Raw genomic sequence first — 19,829 nt, 5'->3', positions numbered from 1 at the left:
TTACAATCTGCCCATACATTTCAGCTCAAGAGATGCTTATGTGGCAGCCAGGGGAAGTTGTGCAGTAAGTAGTTCCTCTGGCCTCTGCATGGAGGCAATTCCCCAATGTCTCTACACTTAAAGTACATCTCAGTCCACACCTGTTTTGACTGTTCTGAGAGGGCAGCTGCTAAAAGCTCTGCTAGAGAAGGTTTCGACTGTGTGAGTGCATAGACATGCACCCCCATCTGCTGTCTTGCATGTGTTCAATGGTGTGTGTGCGTGTGTGTATATGTGCATGTGTTGCTGGGTCTTGAGCTTGTTCTAGACAACTTAAGCCTTTAGTAATCTCATTCTCAAAGCTATACCATCTAAGTCAGGGGTTTCCTTCACTATTGCCCATTAGAGACCACAGAAAGTGTCAAAGAAGGTCTTTCAAAAACATTTAATCTTATATAATATTGAAGTAATTTTAAAATATGTCAAGCTCAGTGGACTATTTCCTTAGTTATTGTTGCCTGTCTGAGGGTCATTGATTTCACACAGAATTAACCAAAAGCAGGCTTCTTATTTCTAACAACAACTGTGGCTTTTGTCAGATGAAAGGACAACTGTCTCTTCTAGATTTTATCAGCTGTAGCTTCTAAGCTAGTATAGATTGTGGGCTTCATGTCTAAATGACTTTCAAAGATTTTAGCCAAATTGTTTTACATTGAGAACAGGTAAAAGGGTTTTAAGTAAGCACATTATGGCTATGTAGTACAAATAGTATAAGGACAATAGACTAAAGCTGAAGCTGAAACTACATGTTCTAGGCAAAATCCGGTATTAAAAGCTGGAGCATTAACTTTCTCCAACTACAGATCTGGTTCATAGTTCGATCCAGCATTGAGGGATGTGTTGTTGTTGTTTCTGTTTGTACATTGCTCTAAGGTAACAAGAACTTCCGCTACTGCTTGTGTCTGCTGATGATTCAGTGCAAGGCTGCGTTCAAGCCCTGTTTAGTTGCCGTGTGTTTCACTGCAGTGACTGCAGATGTCAACTTTGGAGTGTTACCTTCTGTCAGACTACGCTTTAACATTGTCGTTTTTATAAATGTATAAACTTTATTTTGGGAATGTCATTTCTAATCAGCATAATGTATGCCATCTCCCATAAGCCACTTGGTGTAAAGGCTCTAAAAATAGTTACAAGGTCATTAACCTTGGATAGATTTGTGGAGGTTTAAGTGGACATCATCCAGAAGTGGAAAGGGTTGCTGATATGTCTGCATTGCATAAGAGATTTATTACTCAGCAGCACAGTATGAAAACGATGTGGTTTAAGGATTTTTATGTATTTGTTTTTGTTTGTTATCTAAGGGGACATGTATGGATATTTTTGTGATTTTGTGATGGACCACGTTACAAAATTCATATTCAATATCTTTCTTTACTGTTCTACAGTGTAGATAGTTAACTGTGCGGTTCAGTGTATAAAGTCATGATAGTTGCATACAATTTCTGCATAACTTTGTGTATTTATCCCCTCAGGGTATGATGTGATTTGCTGTTGTAGAACATCCTTTTGGATACATGCTGCTCTATTTTTATATGACTCATAATTTATGACTCATGACTGATAATTTTAAACTGACTATCACATAATTAAATAATGGACTTTGATAGTTACTATTCCTTTTCAATTGAAAAAAAAAGAAGTGTTTTTTTACTGTGTTTTACTCACTATTGATGCAGTACATCTTTGAGTCATTGCTAAGAGTCAGAGCTAACCAATAACCAGTGAATGTGTTGTAGAAGGCAGAGTTGTGTAAACAAGGCTGTTGGACGGGCTTTCTATTACTTAGCATCTTTTTGATCCAGTATTGAGTGTGCTGCATAATAATATGTTGTGCTAAGATTGTGCTGCACTGTGTGCAGCGCAAATGCCTGAAGCCCTCTTAGTTTCCATCATCTCTGCATGACTCTTTACATTTTTGTGTTTCTCTTCTTTTTTTATTTCTTCTGTTTGTTCCTTTCTAGATTTCATCTTAACTTTCCCACCATGCTCCATTTCGTACATATCCCCACACCTGTCCCCCATAATTATCTCTAATTTGGACTACGTGCCCTGCAGGGCAGCAAGGGAAATAATTGAGGAAGATTTCCATTATTACATGTTTTTCTGTGATTATCTGTTTTAAGTTTAATTTAGAATAAGTTCTTTAGTGATTTCTGTCATTGCATCTGCTCAGGAGATACTGCCAACTCTAAAGAGTTCTTCATTTTCATAACAGATTTAGCACACTGCTACAATGACTTAATTAACACTTTTTAGAGGATGATCACACCGTACCCAGCTATTGACCTTTTTTATGCTAATTCTCCACATACAGTATTGAAGCTGTGTATGTGGGCTTCTAATTAAAGAGATATTGGAGCATTTTGAGCATGTTGCCTTTTGTTAATCCAATAAATACAGGATTAAAAGCTGCAAAACTGGCAAACTAGACTGCTAATGGTAACTTGGTTTTAGATAACTACATTATTTTATGGGGTCATAGGTGATGTTAGAAAAAAAACTGTTCAGAACTATGTATGATCCAAGGTGATAGTACTGTAGGTAACATTTGCCTCTCTGCTCTTTATTTAGTTAGACTTACACTGAAGGTAATCCAGCCAAATCCAGCTTTATGCAAACAAATACATAATTTAGTAGTATTTTTTTATAATATTCTTCTATAACACTAGGTCTACACAAACAATTCTACTCCTTATATCCCTTTCTAGAACATTTTGATTTAGCCTCAGAGTGCAATATTAACATGCATAAATGTACGTTCAAATATATCTCGTTTGCTAAACCCGTTCCTGCTTTCTCACAGTTTCAGTGAATGTTTTCACCCACGATGTGACTACATTGTAAAAAATGAGGGCCACCATATACAGTGCTCATTCTGACTCCATTTAGCTCAGTAGGGCTACTGAAGTTTTAAATGCGTATCTTTGAAGTGCAAACATCTTGACATTAACAGTTCATTAGATGTATGCAAATGAATGAATGGTATGAGCAGGCAAGTAATGCCAAACATTAGCTGTGCAAAAGCCATAACAGAGAGGAAGACAGAAAATTGAGAAGGGGTGGGAGTGGTGGAGCATTTTCTGAGGACAATGCCTCCTAGATAGAACGACACAATAGACTCATTCACAGAAACACAAACAACATCATGGCATTTGTTCCTATGACTGGACATCATGCATCCATCCAAACCACCAATACCACAATGGGACTTCCTAACAGTTCTTCTTGATAGTGGAGTAAAAACAGCTGCTACAGTATGAAAATCACTATCAAACCTAAAACCAAGCATAAAAATCCCACATTCCTAACTTGGCATCATATTTTTTCCTCTTTGTTTTTGCCTCGGTGCATCAGTTCACATTTTTTCCGGATGTTTATGTTACATAACTAAGTATTTCAAGCATGTTTGGACATTTATACTTGTTCTTTTCTTGTTTGTGTTTGGCAGCATTATACTGCAACACTGTGCTTAACATGCTACAAAGCAGCAGCATACCTAACAACACTATATTATATGAAACACCCTCAAGCATTCAGTATATTACTGGTAGTTATAACAAGTCAGTCTGAGCTTGGATGCTTCAAACATTCAACTCATTTTCATGGCAAGTAAAGCCTGTGCTGACTTTATATTAACCAGAATGATTAATACCTGACTTTCTATTTGTTATAGTTTGCCTTCGCCTAAAAAGGTGTTTATAGGTGTTTCTCACTAATCAGTGCACAGTGTGAGGCTCAGCATTCAATCGAAATGCAAGTGAGAGATGGTTGGTAAGATATTGAAAGATCCTCAGGCAAATTTTTTGCAGCACATCAGAAGTCTGCAAAGGAATTTTTAGTTTTATGTGAGATAAACAAGTTTTATGGATCTTTTCAGATTTGCCCATTAAGTTGAGCAGGAGGGAACAAACACTTTTAATGGCATATTTACCAGTTCTGTCAGCTGTTTTCACTATAAATAACTCTTTCCATGGATGGATCATTAATTACAATTCTGAACACCATATGTAGTCTCACCTGGAATGTGATGTCATTGATGTCATTGCAACCATCATAAAGAGCTAAAATATAACCCATAAAAATGTATGTATGTATGTATGTATGTATTTAGGTTCATTCAGAAAGTATTCTCAATGTTTTTCCAAGTGTTATGTTACAGCCTTATTACAAAATTGATTAAATTTAGTATTTTCCTCGAAATTCTAGAAACAGCACCGCATGATGTCAAAGTGAAAGGAGTTTCTTTGAAGTTTTTGCGAATTTATAAAAAAAAAAAGAAAAAATGGCATGTACATAAGTATTCACAGTCTTTGCCATGACACTAAGAATTGAGCTCTTGTGCATGCTGTTTACACTGATCATCAATGCCACTGACCACAAACCAAGCCATGAAGTCCAAGGAATTGTCTGTAGACCTTCAAGACAGGATTGTATTAAGGCACAGATCAGAAGAAGGATACAGAAACTTTTCTCCAGCATTGAAGGTCCTAATAGGCACAGTGGCTTCCATCATCCGTAAATGGAAGAAGTTTGGAACCACCAGGACTGAGGATCAAGACAGAAGAGCTCCAGCGTTTCTTTGTGGAGAGAGAACGTTCCAGAAGAACAACCATCTCTGCAGAACTCCACCAATCAAGCCTGTGTGGTACGGTGGCCAGATAGAACCACTTTCATTAAAAAGTCAAAATGCACCTGAAGGACTCTCAGACCCTCTTATCTGGTCTGATGAAACAAAGATTGAACTCTTTAGCCTAGAAAACGGCCCGTCTGGAGGAAACCAGGCACCGCTTTCCACCTGGCCAATACCATCCCTACAGTAAAGCATGGTGGTGGCAGCATCATTCTGTGGGGATGTTTTTGAGCTCCAAGAACTGGGAGACTAGTCAGGATTACGGGAAAGATGAATGCAGCAATGTATAGAGAGATCTTTAATGTAAACCTGTTCCCGAGCGGTCTGATATGTGGTGAGAAAAGGCTGTGAATATTTATGTATATATGTTTTTTATTTATTTATTTATTATTAATACATTTGCAAAGATTGCTAACAAATGTCTTTCACTTTGTCATTATGGGGTATTGTTTGTAGAATTTAGAGGAAAATAATACATTGAATCCTTTTTGGAATAAGTCTGTAACGTGAAATGTGAATACTTTTTGGATAGACTGTATTTTTAAGAAATGAAAGGTCAGTTAAATAAATTTGTCAAGGGGATAACGCTGATAAAATGAACATAAGCTTTATGCATGATACATTTTCATGCAGAAACTGAATGGCATTTTTAAAGACCCGTAAACAGTACATGCTAATTAAATATCAACACAGGTTTGTTCTCTGGTGTGTGCTACAAAACATGTTATGCATGTCTTACGCTGTATTTACACTGTATAGCGGGATAACAAACTTAAAAACACTGATTTAGTGTTGAATACAGTTAAATGTAAATTAATAAATTCATGATCATAGTGCTAAATAGGCTGAACAGGATCTCAGATTGAGGAAGACAACAGCCAAATCTCTGAAATGGAAGAGCATTTTGTATTACTGCACATTATAGATAATGATGAGCGGTACTGGTGGAGTTAATCAATCATTGTAGCAGTCAGAATGTTAATCTACAACTCTCTTCTCCGTGTTACCAGGTTTGCCAGGGTTTTCCAGCATGTTTGGGAAGAAGAAGAAACGGCTGGAGATCTCAGCTCCATCTAACTTTGAGCACCGGGTCCACACAGGCTTTGACCCGCGGGAGCAGAAGTTCACTGGGCTGCCACAACAATGGCAGAGCCTCCTAGCGGACACTGCCAACCGCCCCAAGCCCATGGTGGACCCCTCGTGCATCACTCCCATCCAGCTGGCACCAATGAAGGTAGATTGTGGATGGACAGGGGTCATCAGACCTGAGCACTGGGGACAAATCATTATTATTTTCTGTCTATTTCTCGCATCTTCTTTGTTTCATCTTTGGGACTGTTTTGCTCTTTATTCCTCTGTTAACCACCCCTCTGTTCTGTCTCTATAAATGTATATTTTACATCTTTATTTCTTCCCTACATTGCCCCAATCCTATTCAATCCTATTTATTTCAGTTTTCTCTTCTTGCATTCTCACTCTGTGTAGCTGTCTTTCACTTTAGTGTAGCTGTCTCTCACCACTTCACTCTCCACCTGTTGTCTTTCCTCAGAGGCAAAATAGATAATTCTTATTGCCATCTGGCCACTTCACACTATTCAAATCTCTCTATTGTGTATGGACTTATAACAATAATAATATCATTGTATTTCTTTAAACATGCATTAAGCAATTTTGTGATGTTAAAGTAACATTAACATTTGTTGTAGTGCCCAATGAACTGAAAAATAAAACAGATCTATACATATATAAAAGAATAACTAACACAATCCACTTTTTAGAAATTAAACATTGAAGCACTGAATTCATAAGCAATACATTCTTCCTTTAAGGGTTCTTCTACAACCCTGCGGCTGCACATGCATAAAGCAGCTGAGAACTGAAAAAGGCAAATGACATGCTGGAAGAAGTTCACAGCTAGAAGGTTAAGAATCTAGCAGCTGAGAGATTTGTACAGTTTTGGACTAATGGAAATGAAAGCGTACCATTAAATGTCCCTGGTCAGTCATTGTGGCACATTATCAACTAACAAATAAAGTCAATAATCTTATACATATACACCCATTTTTCTGAGTAGCTGATCCCAGAGCAGAGGTGAGTGGATATGATTTACATATTAATAACAGACTGACAGACCAAACATTAGTGATGGAAATGTTTTTCTTTGTCTGCTGTACATGTGAGCAGGCAAATTTTAGCCATTAGCACACACAAAAGCCATCAACATTCTGCCCCCTGCTGGTCACAAATTGCTTAATGCAACTTTTCAGAGACTACCTTATTAAATTTAATAATTTTTCTATGATTTTAAATAATGTTTCAGTCACCTTTTTTTTATTTGGCTATGTGATTTCTCCTCCTTACCTTCCATGTGACTGATTGTGTGTCTCTTGTCTCCAACCCTTCTGAGTGTCTCCTCTGATGTGTTGTTGTTCATTGGTTCTTCTTAACATATAACACTGACGCATTTAATCAACTGAAATGACTAGCTAATTATGGTCATTTACACAGAGGGCCTTCTCTTGCATATGTTAGGATGTATTAGGCCTTGTGAGTATATACACAGGGTTATTGTTTAAAATGTGGCAGTTTGTTTTCTCTTCCATTGTACTGTCTGTGGTCCTGTCTTACCCTGTGTGTGACCCAAACTCAGACCTTTCAGACGGCCTCTGATCTTTGGCTATGAAATCTAGGACCCTTTCCTGTGTGCATTACAACACCTGCTTACACTATTGTTGTTGGCCCTGATAATACTGCAATAACACTTGACCGACTGATGAAGGTTGATAAATGAACACTTGGATCTAAAACTGTGATGCTAAATGCATAATTGTGAGTATTATTTATTAAGTTAACTCATATTTTAGTCTTTTAGTCTCTGAGGAAGCACTTACAGGTCCTGCTGACAAAAACTATGAGAACATACATCCACACAAGTCATGTAAAAGAGAACAGCAATATACCACAGGAGATATCTCTGAAGAGGGGGGAACAAGAAAATAATTCTCTTGCTCTCTTCACAGATATCTCCCAAGAAAGTCCGGTCATCCGAAACGCCGTTGCCCAAAGTATGACTTTCTCTTCCCTTCTCTCTTCTTTTTTTAACCCAACTCTTTTTTTTTTTTTTTTTTTTTTTGTTTTCTTGGGGGGGCCTCTCTCACAACACATACTCTGTTTTGTTTCCCCATCTGTCTGCCTGCCGCCATGCATTCAGGTGGAGGTGATGTGTCAGCAGGAACATGGAGAAACACTTGAGAATGACTCTCCACATGACATAACTACATTGTTCTCCCAAGTCCTTCCTTAGACCTCATCTCCACTCTTCATTTTATTCATGCGCATGAGTCTACCTAGAAAAGACAAGATTAACTGTAGAGGCATGTTCCCTTGTTCTTCCCCTTGTTATTGAGTGCCATTGATAATGATGATGGTGATATTCACAATGATGATATTGATGATGGTGATGATGATGGGTGCCGAGATATGAAGTGCATGTTGCCATGACAGTTGATTGTGCCAAAAAAAAATGGTCATACATGGTTTGCATGTGTTAGAAGAACCCTTCTGTTTACACCTTGATCTAAACCAACCAATTATAGCCTCTCCTCCTTGCAGCCTTTAATATTACAAAACACATAAGAACTTAAGCAAGAAGTTAAGGCCTACTTGTAATTCCCGAAAATAACAGTAAAAATCTATATAGGTGGGTGTTGAAGAGATAAGAGAGCGAATGCTGAACTTAATACTCTGTCAGGAGGTGTGCTTCAGTAGCTGGTTGTTGAAAATTGCTGTTCTGATGTTGCTGCTGTTCATGTTAAGTGCTGCACAGTTTCTTCCAGCTGTAGAGTTTTTTGTCTTCTGAGTTTCTTAGGACAGGCCAATGTCTGTTCCATTTTTTAATAGTTCATCATCATAACAACCAATAATTACTTATAATAAAATACTTGTCAGACGCCACAGTAACCTAAGTTGTTGACTTTTGAGCCAATGCCAAATTTCAACAGGTAGTTTGTAATAGATAAGGATATGTCAAAGAAAAAAGCATGTGACCATTGTTACACTGGTGATGAAACTCAGTAACAGGCAACCAATTGTTTGTATGTAAAAACTTAGATACCAGTCAAATAAAGAAAGCCCTTATAGCTCTATTTTACGTCTGTTAAATAAATCAAAAACTTGATTTAAAAAAAAAAAAACTTGGAAAGCTTCTTGATGTTACTGAGAAGTCAGGGTCACTTCACTCCCACGTCAAAACCAAACAGTTTTGCACAGTATTATACAATATTATAAATATTATTTATTATATTACTCAGATTTTGGGGACAGAAATCTGTTTACACAGCCCATTACGGGACTTGACTTCCTTTTAGGGACAAAACGCATGTCCCCATACCATAAATTATTACATTTTAGAATAAAGCCTTGGTTTTGGAGTTAGGTTTGCAGTAGGTTATTTTTAGGGCGAGGGTTAGGGTAAGAGAGTGGTTGTGGTTAAATTTGTGTGTTTGTGTGTGTGTGTGTGTGTGTGTGTGTGTGTGTGTGTGTGTGAGTGACCCTGACTTTCAAGGTGGGCTGGATTATTTATAGTGTCTCCCCCATGGCCTGATATCCTTCTCCCTTGGTGCCCTGACACTTGATTGACTCAAGAATTCCTCTGCTTGGCAGATTCCCCCAGCTTTGTCTACTAAGTGTGTGTGTGTGTGTGTGTGTGTGTGTGTGTGTGTGTGCAAACCAGGTGGGCATGGATGATGGGGTCTCCAGTCTTCAGTGTTGTCCTCACTAAACAATACAAAGGGACAGAGTACAGTAAAAGGTTGACATTTTGTGTTTTCCCATTTTTGTGTATTTGTACATGTATTTTTTATGTGTGTGTGTGTGTGTGTGTGTAGATAAGCTAGGATAAGTTAGGTTGGTTGCAGTCACCATGCTCAAAGGACTACAACCTCTGCCCTCTGGCTTGTGCACTCATTGTTTATTCACAAGGCTTGTAGCCATCTTGTCAGACTGCTCATCTCAGCTGAGCATTAGTATTGCTTAAAGCTCTGGCTCTCATCTCTATTCTCCCCCATCCCTCTTTACCAGCTCCTAGTGCACATGCTAATCCAGAAATATAGGGTAACACCATACGCTAACAGCAGTTTGATGTTTTAAACATTGTGCTCCTAATGCTTCTGCACTCTGACAATATGTGTATGTGGTGTGCATTGTGGTGCATGATTTAGTCCTTTAGTGCACTGTAACTACCTAACAAACTAGTTTTAATGTTAAATGATTCAAATGTTGTACATATCTAAGTGTGTGGCACAATTTTACATGTGTGTTAATGTTTTGCACTCATTAGCATTAGCAGGGGCAGGGCTGCAGCTATTATTAATGGCAGTCTCATGTTGCACCTTGACTTTGACACCATCAAATGGGAGACTCATGTGGAGCTGAGGAGATAATTCATCATGATGGTGTCTATTCATGTGTGTGGCTATAGATGTGCATGCCTTGTCATGCATTTGTATGTGGAAGTGGTAATGCTATATCCTTATTCCTATTTGCTCATCTTTCCTCAGCCATAGGCCAGTATTGGATGTATGGTTTCTTGTAAATGAGAAGCAGACCTGTGCAGGAAATGTAAGATATGAGAGCAGATTGTTTTTGCAGTATTTTGTTGTTGTTGTTGTTTACTGCATAATTGTACAGAGAGCTAGTTATTCTATTACACTTTAAAGCAAGGTTTATATCTTTAACACAGGTTCAAGCTAATGGCAGATGTGTCAGACAGTCGGATAGAAAGATGTAATGTAGTGACTAAAGACATTGTACATTGGACATTGAAACCATGTATGTACAGTATATGTCAGTGTTCTGTAGAAAGAATTAAAAGGCCACATGAAAGATGTTCATTCTTTGTAATCTGTAAAGATTTTGTGGAGAATGAACCAAGCATTATTCTTGAGACCATCTTGAAGCTTAGTCAACTTAATTCTACACCAGAAGAGAGATATTCCCATTCACAGTTAATAAGTAAACCTTGTGGGATCATTAGATTAACTTCTGCACACCGTGATTTAAAAAGCGACTTTCTCTGTAATATGCCCTCTCTTCTTCACATAATATGTTCCTCTGCACCGTGGGATGAAACGCTTATATCTCTTGATCCCTGAATTTCGTTATTATTGTTATTCCACCAATCTTTGACAGCAAATAAAGCAAAGCACAGTTAACAAAACTAAGATGAACAGTGGAGTATTTTGTATTCCAGTTTGAATTATAGCTTATATTATAGCTCACTTAAGGCACTGTATGGCTTAATAATAATAACAATATCACGTTCGGTCTCAATGGGAAGGTAATGTGAGAGTAGTTTAATGGCTCGAGTTGATGCACAGTTTTTCTACAGGGTAATGATGAATGGAGACGTATAAAGACATGCTGAGACAACTTCATAGTTGTTGTAAATGTGGTTAATAATAGAGGTAATCTTCTAAAGATTAACAGATATGAGATGTAAAATTTAAAATTTTTTTTCTTGATGAGCAGCAAATTCCAGGAATTATGATGCAGTGAAGATACACTTTACATGCACTGTAGATGTGCCTGTCCGCCTTTACTTAGTGTTGTCCAAGTTGTGATTTTTAACATTTGCTAAAAAGACAGCTGACAACGTCCAGAGTCTATGCCTTAACTTCCTCAGTTTCAGCTATGGGTTACATGTACTGTAGGTAGTGTAGGTGGGAGAGCGCTCTGCTGATATTTTAGGCAACTGAACATCTCTGCTGCCACACCTATTATAGCTGCACTGAAAATATCTCAACTTTACATTGCGTTGGAAAAAGAAACAAAATGCTGTAAGGACTGTAAGGAAGTGATGTGTTTACTGATTTGTGGTAACTAAGCTGCAAAACACATTAATTTAGTAACTTCGATGATATTGAATCTTTTTATTTACACATGTATACATGTCAGACAAGGTTGTCATGGTGTAGATTATAAAGAGGCAAAGAAATTCACTGGCACAGTAAGAATAACAGAAACTGACAATGGTCACACAGTGTGATAACTGGCACAGCACTATTCAAAATGTCAGTGGGTCAGTGATAGCACAACACAGCTACTGACCCCACTCCCACCCCCACAGCAGACCGGGACAGATGACAGAGTAGGAAACTCGATCATTGGTTCTCCTGGTGGGTAGTTGCTAGTGAAGCACAGAGCCAGACTTGCAGCCACTTACTGAACTGTAACATGGTGGGGGGGAGAGGAGCAGCAGAGATTGGGGCCGGAGCGAACAGGGGGACTAAGCTGCTGCGAGATCCAGGAACGCAGAGGCAGCTGAGGCCCGAGCTGAGGCAGGTGGTGGGAGCAGCGGAGACTGACGAGGCGATGGTGTTAAAACTCCAGGCACAGACCATTCATAAACAGTTACAGGTGCGGTGTTCAATGTTTTTGTTTCTTGTGAGCCAAGACTGCATGCTGGTATGCTGGCTATGCAGATATGTCTGTGCAACAGGACCCAGCTCTCACTGCCAGCAGTTCCCAGCACTTAGTGAAAACATATTAGACTAAATAGTGAAGATGCAGGTGCAAAATACTGTAGCTGCTCTATTTAGCGTTTGTCTTTTTTTTTTTTTTTTTTTGCTGACATCATAGAGATCATATGTTCAAAGATTCACATACTTGACTGCTTATAAAACCTGCTTCTATTTCTGATGCTTTTCTAACATTAAAACGTGACATTCCATAAATCAGAGCTGTGCAGAGAGCAGGTTGTTTTCTCATGTTTCTCACTGGAAGGCAGGTTTACACTCTAAGTATTGCATGGTGAGTTATTTTTGTCCCTTTCCAGGGTTTTCTCTATGTATACATATGGAAACGGAGCTTAGAGACATAGTGTTTCAGATTTAACAGGGTCGCCGAGTCCTTGCTTCAGGGACAGAAATGCAAACCTGCGTCTTTATTGGATAAGGAAGCAGGGTATTATGGTTCTGACATGTGCATGCAGAGAGTCGCTAATTTGAGGAGGCATTTTATTGCAGTGTGTATTAATGAAACCCGATGAGCTCCATGGCAGTGGACTGTCCAGAATAAAAATGAGTAATGTCTAGACAAGTGCTTAGATGCGGACTAGGTCCCATCAATCCAAGTTTTTGTAACCTCAAAGGATGTCCATTTATACAGGGTGAACAGTTTGAAAGAACAGGAAATCAAGATAGTTTTTTTGATTTTACAAAAGTGCCTTGTTCATCAGTATAGACACACACACACACACACACACACACACACACACACACACACACACACACACACACACACACACACACACACACACACACATCCAGTACTGCATTTCTTTGCTCCAAATCTGCCAAACTGCATTTGTGCTCTAGCTTGTCATGTACAGTATCTGTGACATTCATTAAATGTCTTAATAGACATAAAAGACACTATATGTTTTTAATGTCAAATTTAATTTACATTTCATTCAGTATGTATTATATTTCATCTTTAATTGATCTCAAGTTAAATTGGTCTAAGCAGAAATAGAAGGAAAATAACTCACTGACACACACACACACACACATACAAACAGATAGAGAGAGCATCTGTCTTTCTTGGCACTGCGTTGAAGTGGATGGCATTGATTTAGACCTCTCTCATTCCTTCCTCCACTCTGCTCCTCCTCCTCTGCTTTCTCACTTTGTCTTCTCTCTAGGCTGCCATTCACAGTCACACTCTGCAAATCATCTCTCACTGAGGCTTCAGAGCCGTACTCGGCAGGAGAATTTTGGCTTTTAGTAACGTATACCATACTTTGCCAGGGCAGCTCGAAATGTCCTGGCTAACAACCGTCTTTCAGTGTCTGAATGTGGGTTTTTGGAAGGACATTTAAGCTGTGAATTTTAAATAGGAAAAGAATTATTGCAGAGAAAAAATTATGTGAGATGATTAGTGTTTCAGACTGCAAGTTTTTAATGGAATGGAAGTGCTTCCCAGTTTCTTCATGAGAGTGACTTAAAAATCCTGACACAACACAACACAAGGACACAAAAGTGCTTCATTTATAACTCTAGTGTGACTCTTTGCATCCATCTGAAATGACCCACAGCATTTCAAAGGCAGTGACATCAATGATAACAGGCTAAATATGAAATAACATTGGATATCAATCGACAAATTCTACTTTATACTTGAAAATGTCATTTTCTAGACTTGTGGTATCCTCGTGTGGCCAGATAGATAAACTACAACTGAAACTGAAGACTGTATAAATATATATATACACATAATAATGTCCAGAGAGAAATCTCCAGTCAGTTTTTCTACATGACTTTACCTTGATATTTTAATTTCACACTGACTGTAGAAAATACATTACACTCCTGAATTAAGTAATATATTGTTTAGAACGTTTACATTGTAAATATCAGAATACCGGGCTCTATGCAATACAAATAGTAATAGATTGCGATTTCTAGTTATTGATTTAAATGCTCACTACAGGACCTTTTTTGTTTTGATGACCTTTTTTATGTTCATTATCTACCACTATGCTAGAATGCTCACAGTAACAGTAACATTTAAATATTTAGCAGAGTTAACATTTACTATATTTGCCATTGCAGTTTAGTGTGTAGGTATGCTAATGGTAGTAAAACTCATTTGCATTCAGAACATGCCTTCAGGCTATGTTTTCATAGTGACCTTGATGACTGCAAATGTAAGACTTAAGAGCAATGTTTGTGTGTATGTGGGTGAAGGATAAAACTGACCAGGATGGAATGGAAATGCACTAAGAGAAGACAACAGGAAAGTGGTCTAACGAGAGGAAAATGGAGTAGAAACTGACTGTTGAATGAGGATGGTAGGGGTGGCGATGTGTTGTAGGGGCCCATAACTAGCTGACAGGGCTTAGATTAATGAGCGCTCGTGTGTAATTAATCTATAGTGGGCAGCTGTCTGTTTATCTATCTCTGAGTTGACAACAAGATAACTGAGGGACATCTAATTGATTCCCTCTTCTTGTTCTTGTGCTGTCTCCTCTCTCCTCTCCCCTCTCCCCTCTCCTGCTTTAGATCAGAAAGTTTTCCTGACAGTGACAGACTCACTTGGAAACTCCAGTGACCATTTGGCTCAGATTTGTTGACACTTGGAAAGACATAGCGCTGCAGTTTATTGGTTTTATTTGTGGTGTTATTATTGTATTTTCTCTACATTTCTGCTGGGTGTGTTTCTGAATCAGCCTAAAGCTGTAGGTGCTTACATGGATGGAAGAAAAGAAGATAGTCCAGGCCCTGCTGCACTAATACTGTATGTTTGAGGTTGAGGGATTTGTTTGTATTTCATTATGCCTCCACCACTAATCCATTTTGTTGTACATCATCCCTCATTCCCTGTGTTTGCACCCTGTGTGACTCATAGATCCTGGAGCTTGTAGTTGAGGCTCTACCCTAGTGAGGTGAAAGGGGACTGGGTCACACTCGTCTGAGCAGCTGCCTGGGGAGCTGTGGGTGGGACAAAGGCTTCACGTCAGAGGAGGAAAACATTGCTGCAAACACTCACTAGCTTGTTTAAGGGTCTGCACAGTCTGCCTACAGCAGCTTTGTATGCCTAAACACATCACACACAATGAACTCACTGTTTATTATCCTTGTTTCAGTAGAAGTAAAGGACTCTTTTACCTTATTTCTTTTACACATACAGGTATGCCAGCATGCATACATGTACAAAGACACTGTAAGATGCTGTAAGATAATGAAATGAGCTTTAACAAAATCATTTTCATGTTCATTTTTAATTAATTTATATTGTGACATGTTATCCAGCTATTCAGTCAAGCACTCAGTGCTGAGCCTCCCCTCAGCATGTGGAGATGATGGTTATTAGCTACTGTAAGTAACAGGCGGTAGGATGGCCTGAGGAAACAGGTCAGCTCACAGTCTATTAATCATGGAAATGCTCTATAATCCGCTCCTCGAATAATCCTGTTCATGTTTGCTAAGACCTTCTCTGTAGTTCAGCTAATAACATGTCAAGAACTCGAAACAATTGTGAAATTCTCTGCTAAATAATACAGGTGGGTCAATTTGTCTGATCTGAGGTCGTATTCAACTGGCTTTTTGAGGTCAGTACTAGTCATTCTAATTAATAACGAGCTGTTGCCTCAGGAAATCTTATTACCAGAGGCCTCGCTGTGCTTTGTCCCTTTATCAGTGAAATTAACATCCACATCATTTTATTGTACGGTTACTTAATTCCCAATAAATGGTTCTGACATGACATACTGAGTCAGACCAGCAGAGAGCGGCACAGCACAAGCAAAGAGTTTGTAAACCACTACACAAAAAATACTGCTAACATGATTAAAAACCTTCTTGTGCATTTTTAAGATTAAGTCCAAAAAGTTCCTGTCTGGAACATTTTATTTTATACAGATCCTGTTAATTTCTAGAAAAGGAACTGATATGTAAGCGCAAAACTCTGAAAAGAACTGTATCATTTAGTAGTGTAGGGCACTTGTTTTCGGGCAAATAAAATTGAACATGATATAAAATAATTAATAAAAATGCATAAGGGAGTTATAGTGCGCTTTTTACTACTTTAAGGCAAATACTTGCACTTTTAATTGAGTATTAAGTTTGTGCATTTTATTTTTTAAGTGTTAGGAGATGATGATAAAATAAAATTATGCTTTTAATACATTCAATTTGTTAAAATTATATTGTGCTAAATACTACAACTATCAAAGTAATTGCCTGAAATATGTAATACTGTAACTTGTCCAGAAGCTTGTTGCTTTTACCACTTCCATCCAGTAGAGGGAGTTAGAGGATAAGTACACCTTCTTTGTACTTCACTGAATTGAGTGAATAAGGGATGCTTCATTTTATACTAATAATATCTTTACTCGTTGTTTATGCACAGCTGTGGTAGTTGTTTTTATTTGCTCATTCATTAATCAGCACTGATGGTGATGTTTGGTCCTTATTGAGACACTCAAAGGAGAATCGTGAGTAGCCTCTTTGTCTGCTGTCTCAAGGGCTTTTTGATATTATCTTTCTCAGACGGCAGTGAATAAGCTTGTGCTCACAAATTGGTCACTGATACAGAGGGATACTGCACTTCAGGAGCAACAGCAACTGTGGCAGTGGCAGCAGAGGTGTGTGCTGACTGTGTTTCTGTGTGTCTAGATACCCATGTGTGCTTGTTCTCTGCAGTGTGAGTCGTGACAGAGGTTCACAGAGTACAGATGGTGACTGGGATTTAATTTGAAAAGAGGGAGTGGGGGGTGGGAGGGGGGATTAATGAGATGTGGACACACAATGAGAAACATTTGGTTTGTACAAAACCATGGTTACTCATTGTACTTGAGTATATCATGACATGGCAGCAGATATTTCCCACAAGAAAAATATAATTTGTATATGTAGAACTGATGGCTGAGAGTGGGTGTGTTGAGTAGGTGATGTTCTGCTGTGTTTGCAGAGGTGTTAAGTAACTAAGTACATTTACTATTAACTGTTGAGCTTAGATAAAGGATTGTACAGTGTTGTTACTTTTTGCAGGATTAAATTCCTGTATTGAATTACTATAAATTAATAAAATGCTGATGTGTCATTTATTGTTAGCCTCCTGTCTCTACGTAAGGTGGTTAAAATCAGCACCACCTGTACCGACTGCAGTTTTTTGTTTCACGTCTGTAACGTATGGTAACGTGGAACAAAAAGACTTTTTCCCTTAATTTTCCTCCTTTAAGAATTTGTCTAATAAATTTAGACTAGACTTTATCTTCAAATTTAAAATGGTTTAAATACAGTGTTTTCTTAGTGGAGAACTTTTACTTTTCTACTTAAGGTGACATTTATAGATAATTTAATATATATATAATTTTGTACTTTTACTTGAGTAGAAAGGTTTTCTGTTTTCTAGGCAAGTTTGTATACTTATATTGTATATTGTGTGTGTGTGTGTGTGTGTGTGTGTGTGTATGTGTGTGTGTGCAATAGCTCACAATAAATCTAGATAGATAAATCTAATAGATCTCTGACTTTTTGGATTTTATAGCATAGCAGGGTAGAATACAGCGTCATCATGATAGCTGTCTTTCTAATTAAGATCCAGTAATCATATCCTCTACTTTCTCATGTATGTGTGATTGTTTTTTTCAAATCATATCAATATAGCAATGAAGAAAATTTAGATTTCTTTTTTTTTATTTCAGTGTGATTTATAATGCTTCTGCTTCAAAGTTTGCTTCAAATTCTTGGAAATTCAAGAACTAAAATCAAATGAATCAGTTGTACAGAGGAGCCAAACAGCAGAGGAGCATCGCCACTCCTCCTCCTCCCTTTCCTCTGGCCCCTCAGTCATCCTGGGACCCTGCTAGCCAGTGAAGCGCAGCCTCCAAACCAGGGTTCCAGTTAGGAGTCACAGGAAGGGCAAGCTCATTAATTATCTCTCCCTCTTTTCCTCCCTCCATCCTCCCATCACACCCTCCCTTCATTACCAGCAAGGTTAATCCCTACTTATCTCCCAATGAGCCTCATTTTTCATGGCTCCCTTTTTACGACACTCCCACCCTTATCGCTCCTCCATTTTTTTTTCTTTCTGTGAATCTTCTTCACAGCTGTTTCGCAGTTTCCTATGGTTTCCTATAGTTAGTTGTGAACCATCCCATATAGTTTGTTTTCTCGCTTTCTTTGCTTTGCTTTGCTATCATTTCCCTTCCTGTCCTCTCCTTTTGTCACCTCTCTGCTGTGCTTACCTTGAACAGGCTGTGGTGAGTGAAGAGAGTAGATCTATTACAGCTTATCACTAAAGGACAGGCCAACACTGCGCACCGGTGAAATATGGCTGCTGTCACAGCCACTGCCGAACACGACCCGTGCACAAGGCTTGCAGGGCTGTAAGAAGGGAGGGAACTGGGGAAAGGAGAAGGGGGTGAGAAGGGTATCAGCTCCATAATTCAAATTAATGGAAAGATTTTCAGGCTTGATGCTGGCTGTTTGACAGTGATTTGACACACAATTAACCTTGTCTCCCTCTCCCCTCTGCACCCTTGTCACCTTCTCAGTTTCATTCAGTGCTTTGTTCTCTCCCACTCTGTATCCCCTGTAACTGTCATGCTCCTTCACACAGTCTTATTGATTATGAACCAAGTGGAAATGATGACTCCTACTTCCCTGCTACTGTTGTATGCCAATTGTTTTAGCTCAGAATCACCAGCATTCATTAAGCGTAACATCATGTGATCACATCACCTAAAGCACGTCAGTCCACATCCATGGCACAGTTTAGAGGAAGTGTTATTAACAGTAACAGTAATTTTTGTATAAGTTGTATTTACATAAGTTAGTAATATGTTACATAAGCATTACTTTTCAGTAAAAGGCTGCCTAACTGCTAATGAACAATGTAGTCATGTGACTTTATGTCAGCTGAGGCCTTCTCTTTGCACTGCAACATTTGTTCAGAGCATGATAAATTTCCACTGGCTGACCTGTTTAAAAGAGCATCTGTCCTGCAGCTCCAGCTACTCAGATAGACTTTATTCATTGCTTTTATAGGACATTTCACCTTGGGTTCCAGTTCAAAACACCAAGCAGCCTATAGCACTAAAACAGAGGAAAGCATCTGGGGTGTTGAGGAGGAAGAGGGGAAGACGTACCAAGTAACAGAATGGATGAACAAAAAAGGAGTAGCTAGCGTTAGTAAAGGCAGAGTCTACTGAAGAGTCAAAATTAATGTACTGAGTTCTAAAGACAGAAGATAATACTTTTAAACTTGCATAGATTAAAATGAACTAGCAGCCCCAGTTAAAGGCATTAATGCAAGACACAGAGACAGCAATGGACATTTAATCCAACTAAATTACCGCTATTGTTAAATGTAGACCAAATTCAGACCTTCCTCCAAATGAAGTTCCCTCAATGAAGAGTTCAGAGGTGTTAATACTGCTGTTTAAAAATGTGGCAGCGTGGTTGAACCATAGTCTCATACACGAATGTGATGACAACAAGGGAATGTGTTTGCAGTGACAGTTAGGAGGTAGCTAAGTAGTGAAGTTTCAATGTATCTTTAGTGTCAGCACGGTGTGAGCTCAGAGTTGATGATTATCCCAGCTTTTCTGAGACTCAGCACATGTGACATGGACAAATTACAGCAGAGACAAGTA

At 38.5% G+C, this 19,829-nt stretch overlaps 1 protein-coding gene across 1 annotated transcript in view; it reads left to right on the top strand.

Moving 5' to 3' along the window:
* The first annotated feature begins 5,699 nt into the window (after positions 1-5,699).
* Positions 5,700-19,829, top strand: part of pak7 (p21 protein (Cdc42/Rac)-activated kinase 7) — a 28,103-nt gene continuing 13,973 nt past the window's right edge. Inside the window, exon 1 of the mRNA XM_026341700.2 lies at positions 5,700-5,903. Coding sequence (XP_026197485.1) covers positions 5,700-5,903 — 204 coding nt within the window. The remainder of the gene's footprint in view (positions 5,904-19,829) is intronic.

The sequence above is a fragment of the Anabas testudineus genome, chromosome 24 (assembly GCF_900324465.2).
Source record: "Anabas testudineus chromosome 24, fAnaTes1.2, whole genome shotgun sequence".
NCBI lineage: Eukaryota > Metazoa > Chordata > Actinopteri > Anabantiformes > Anabantidae > Anabas > Anabas testudineus.
The sequence above is the reverse complement of the archived record's forward strand: the minus strand, read 5'-3'. Positions and strand labels throughout refer to the sequence as shown.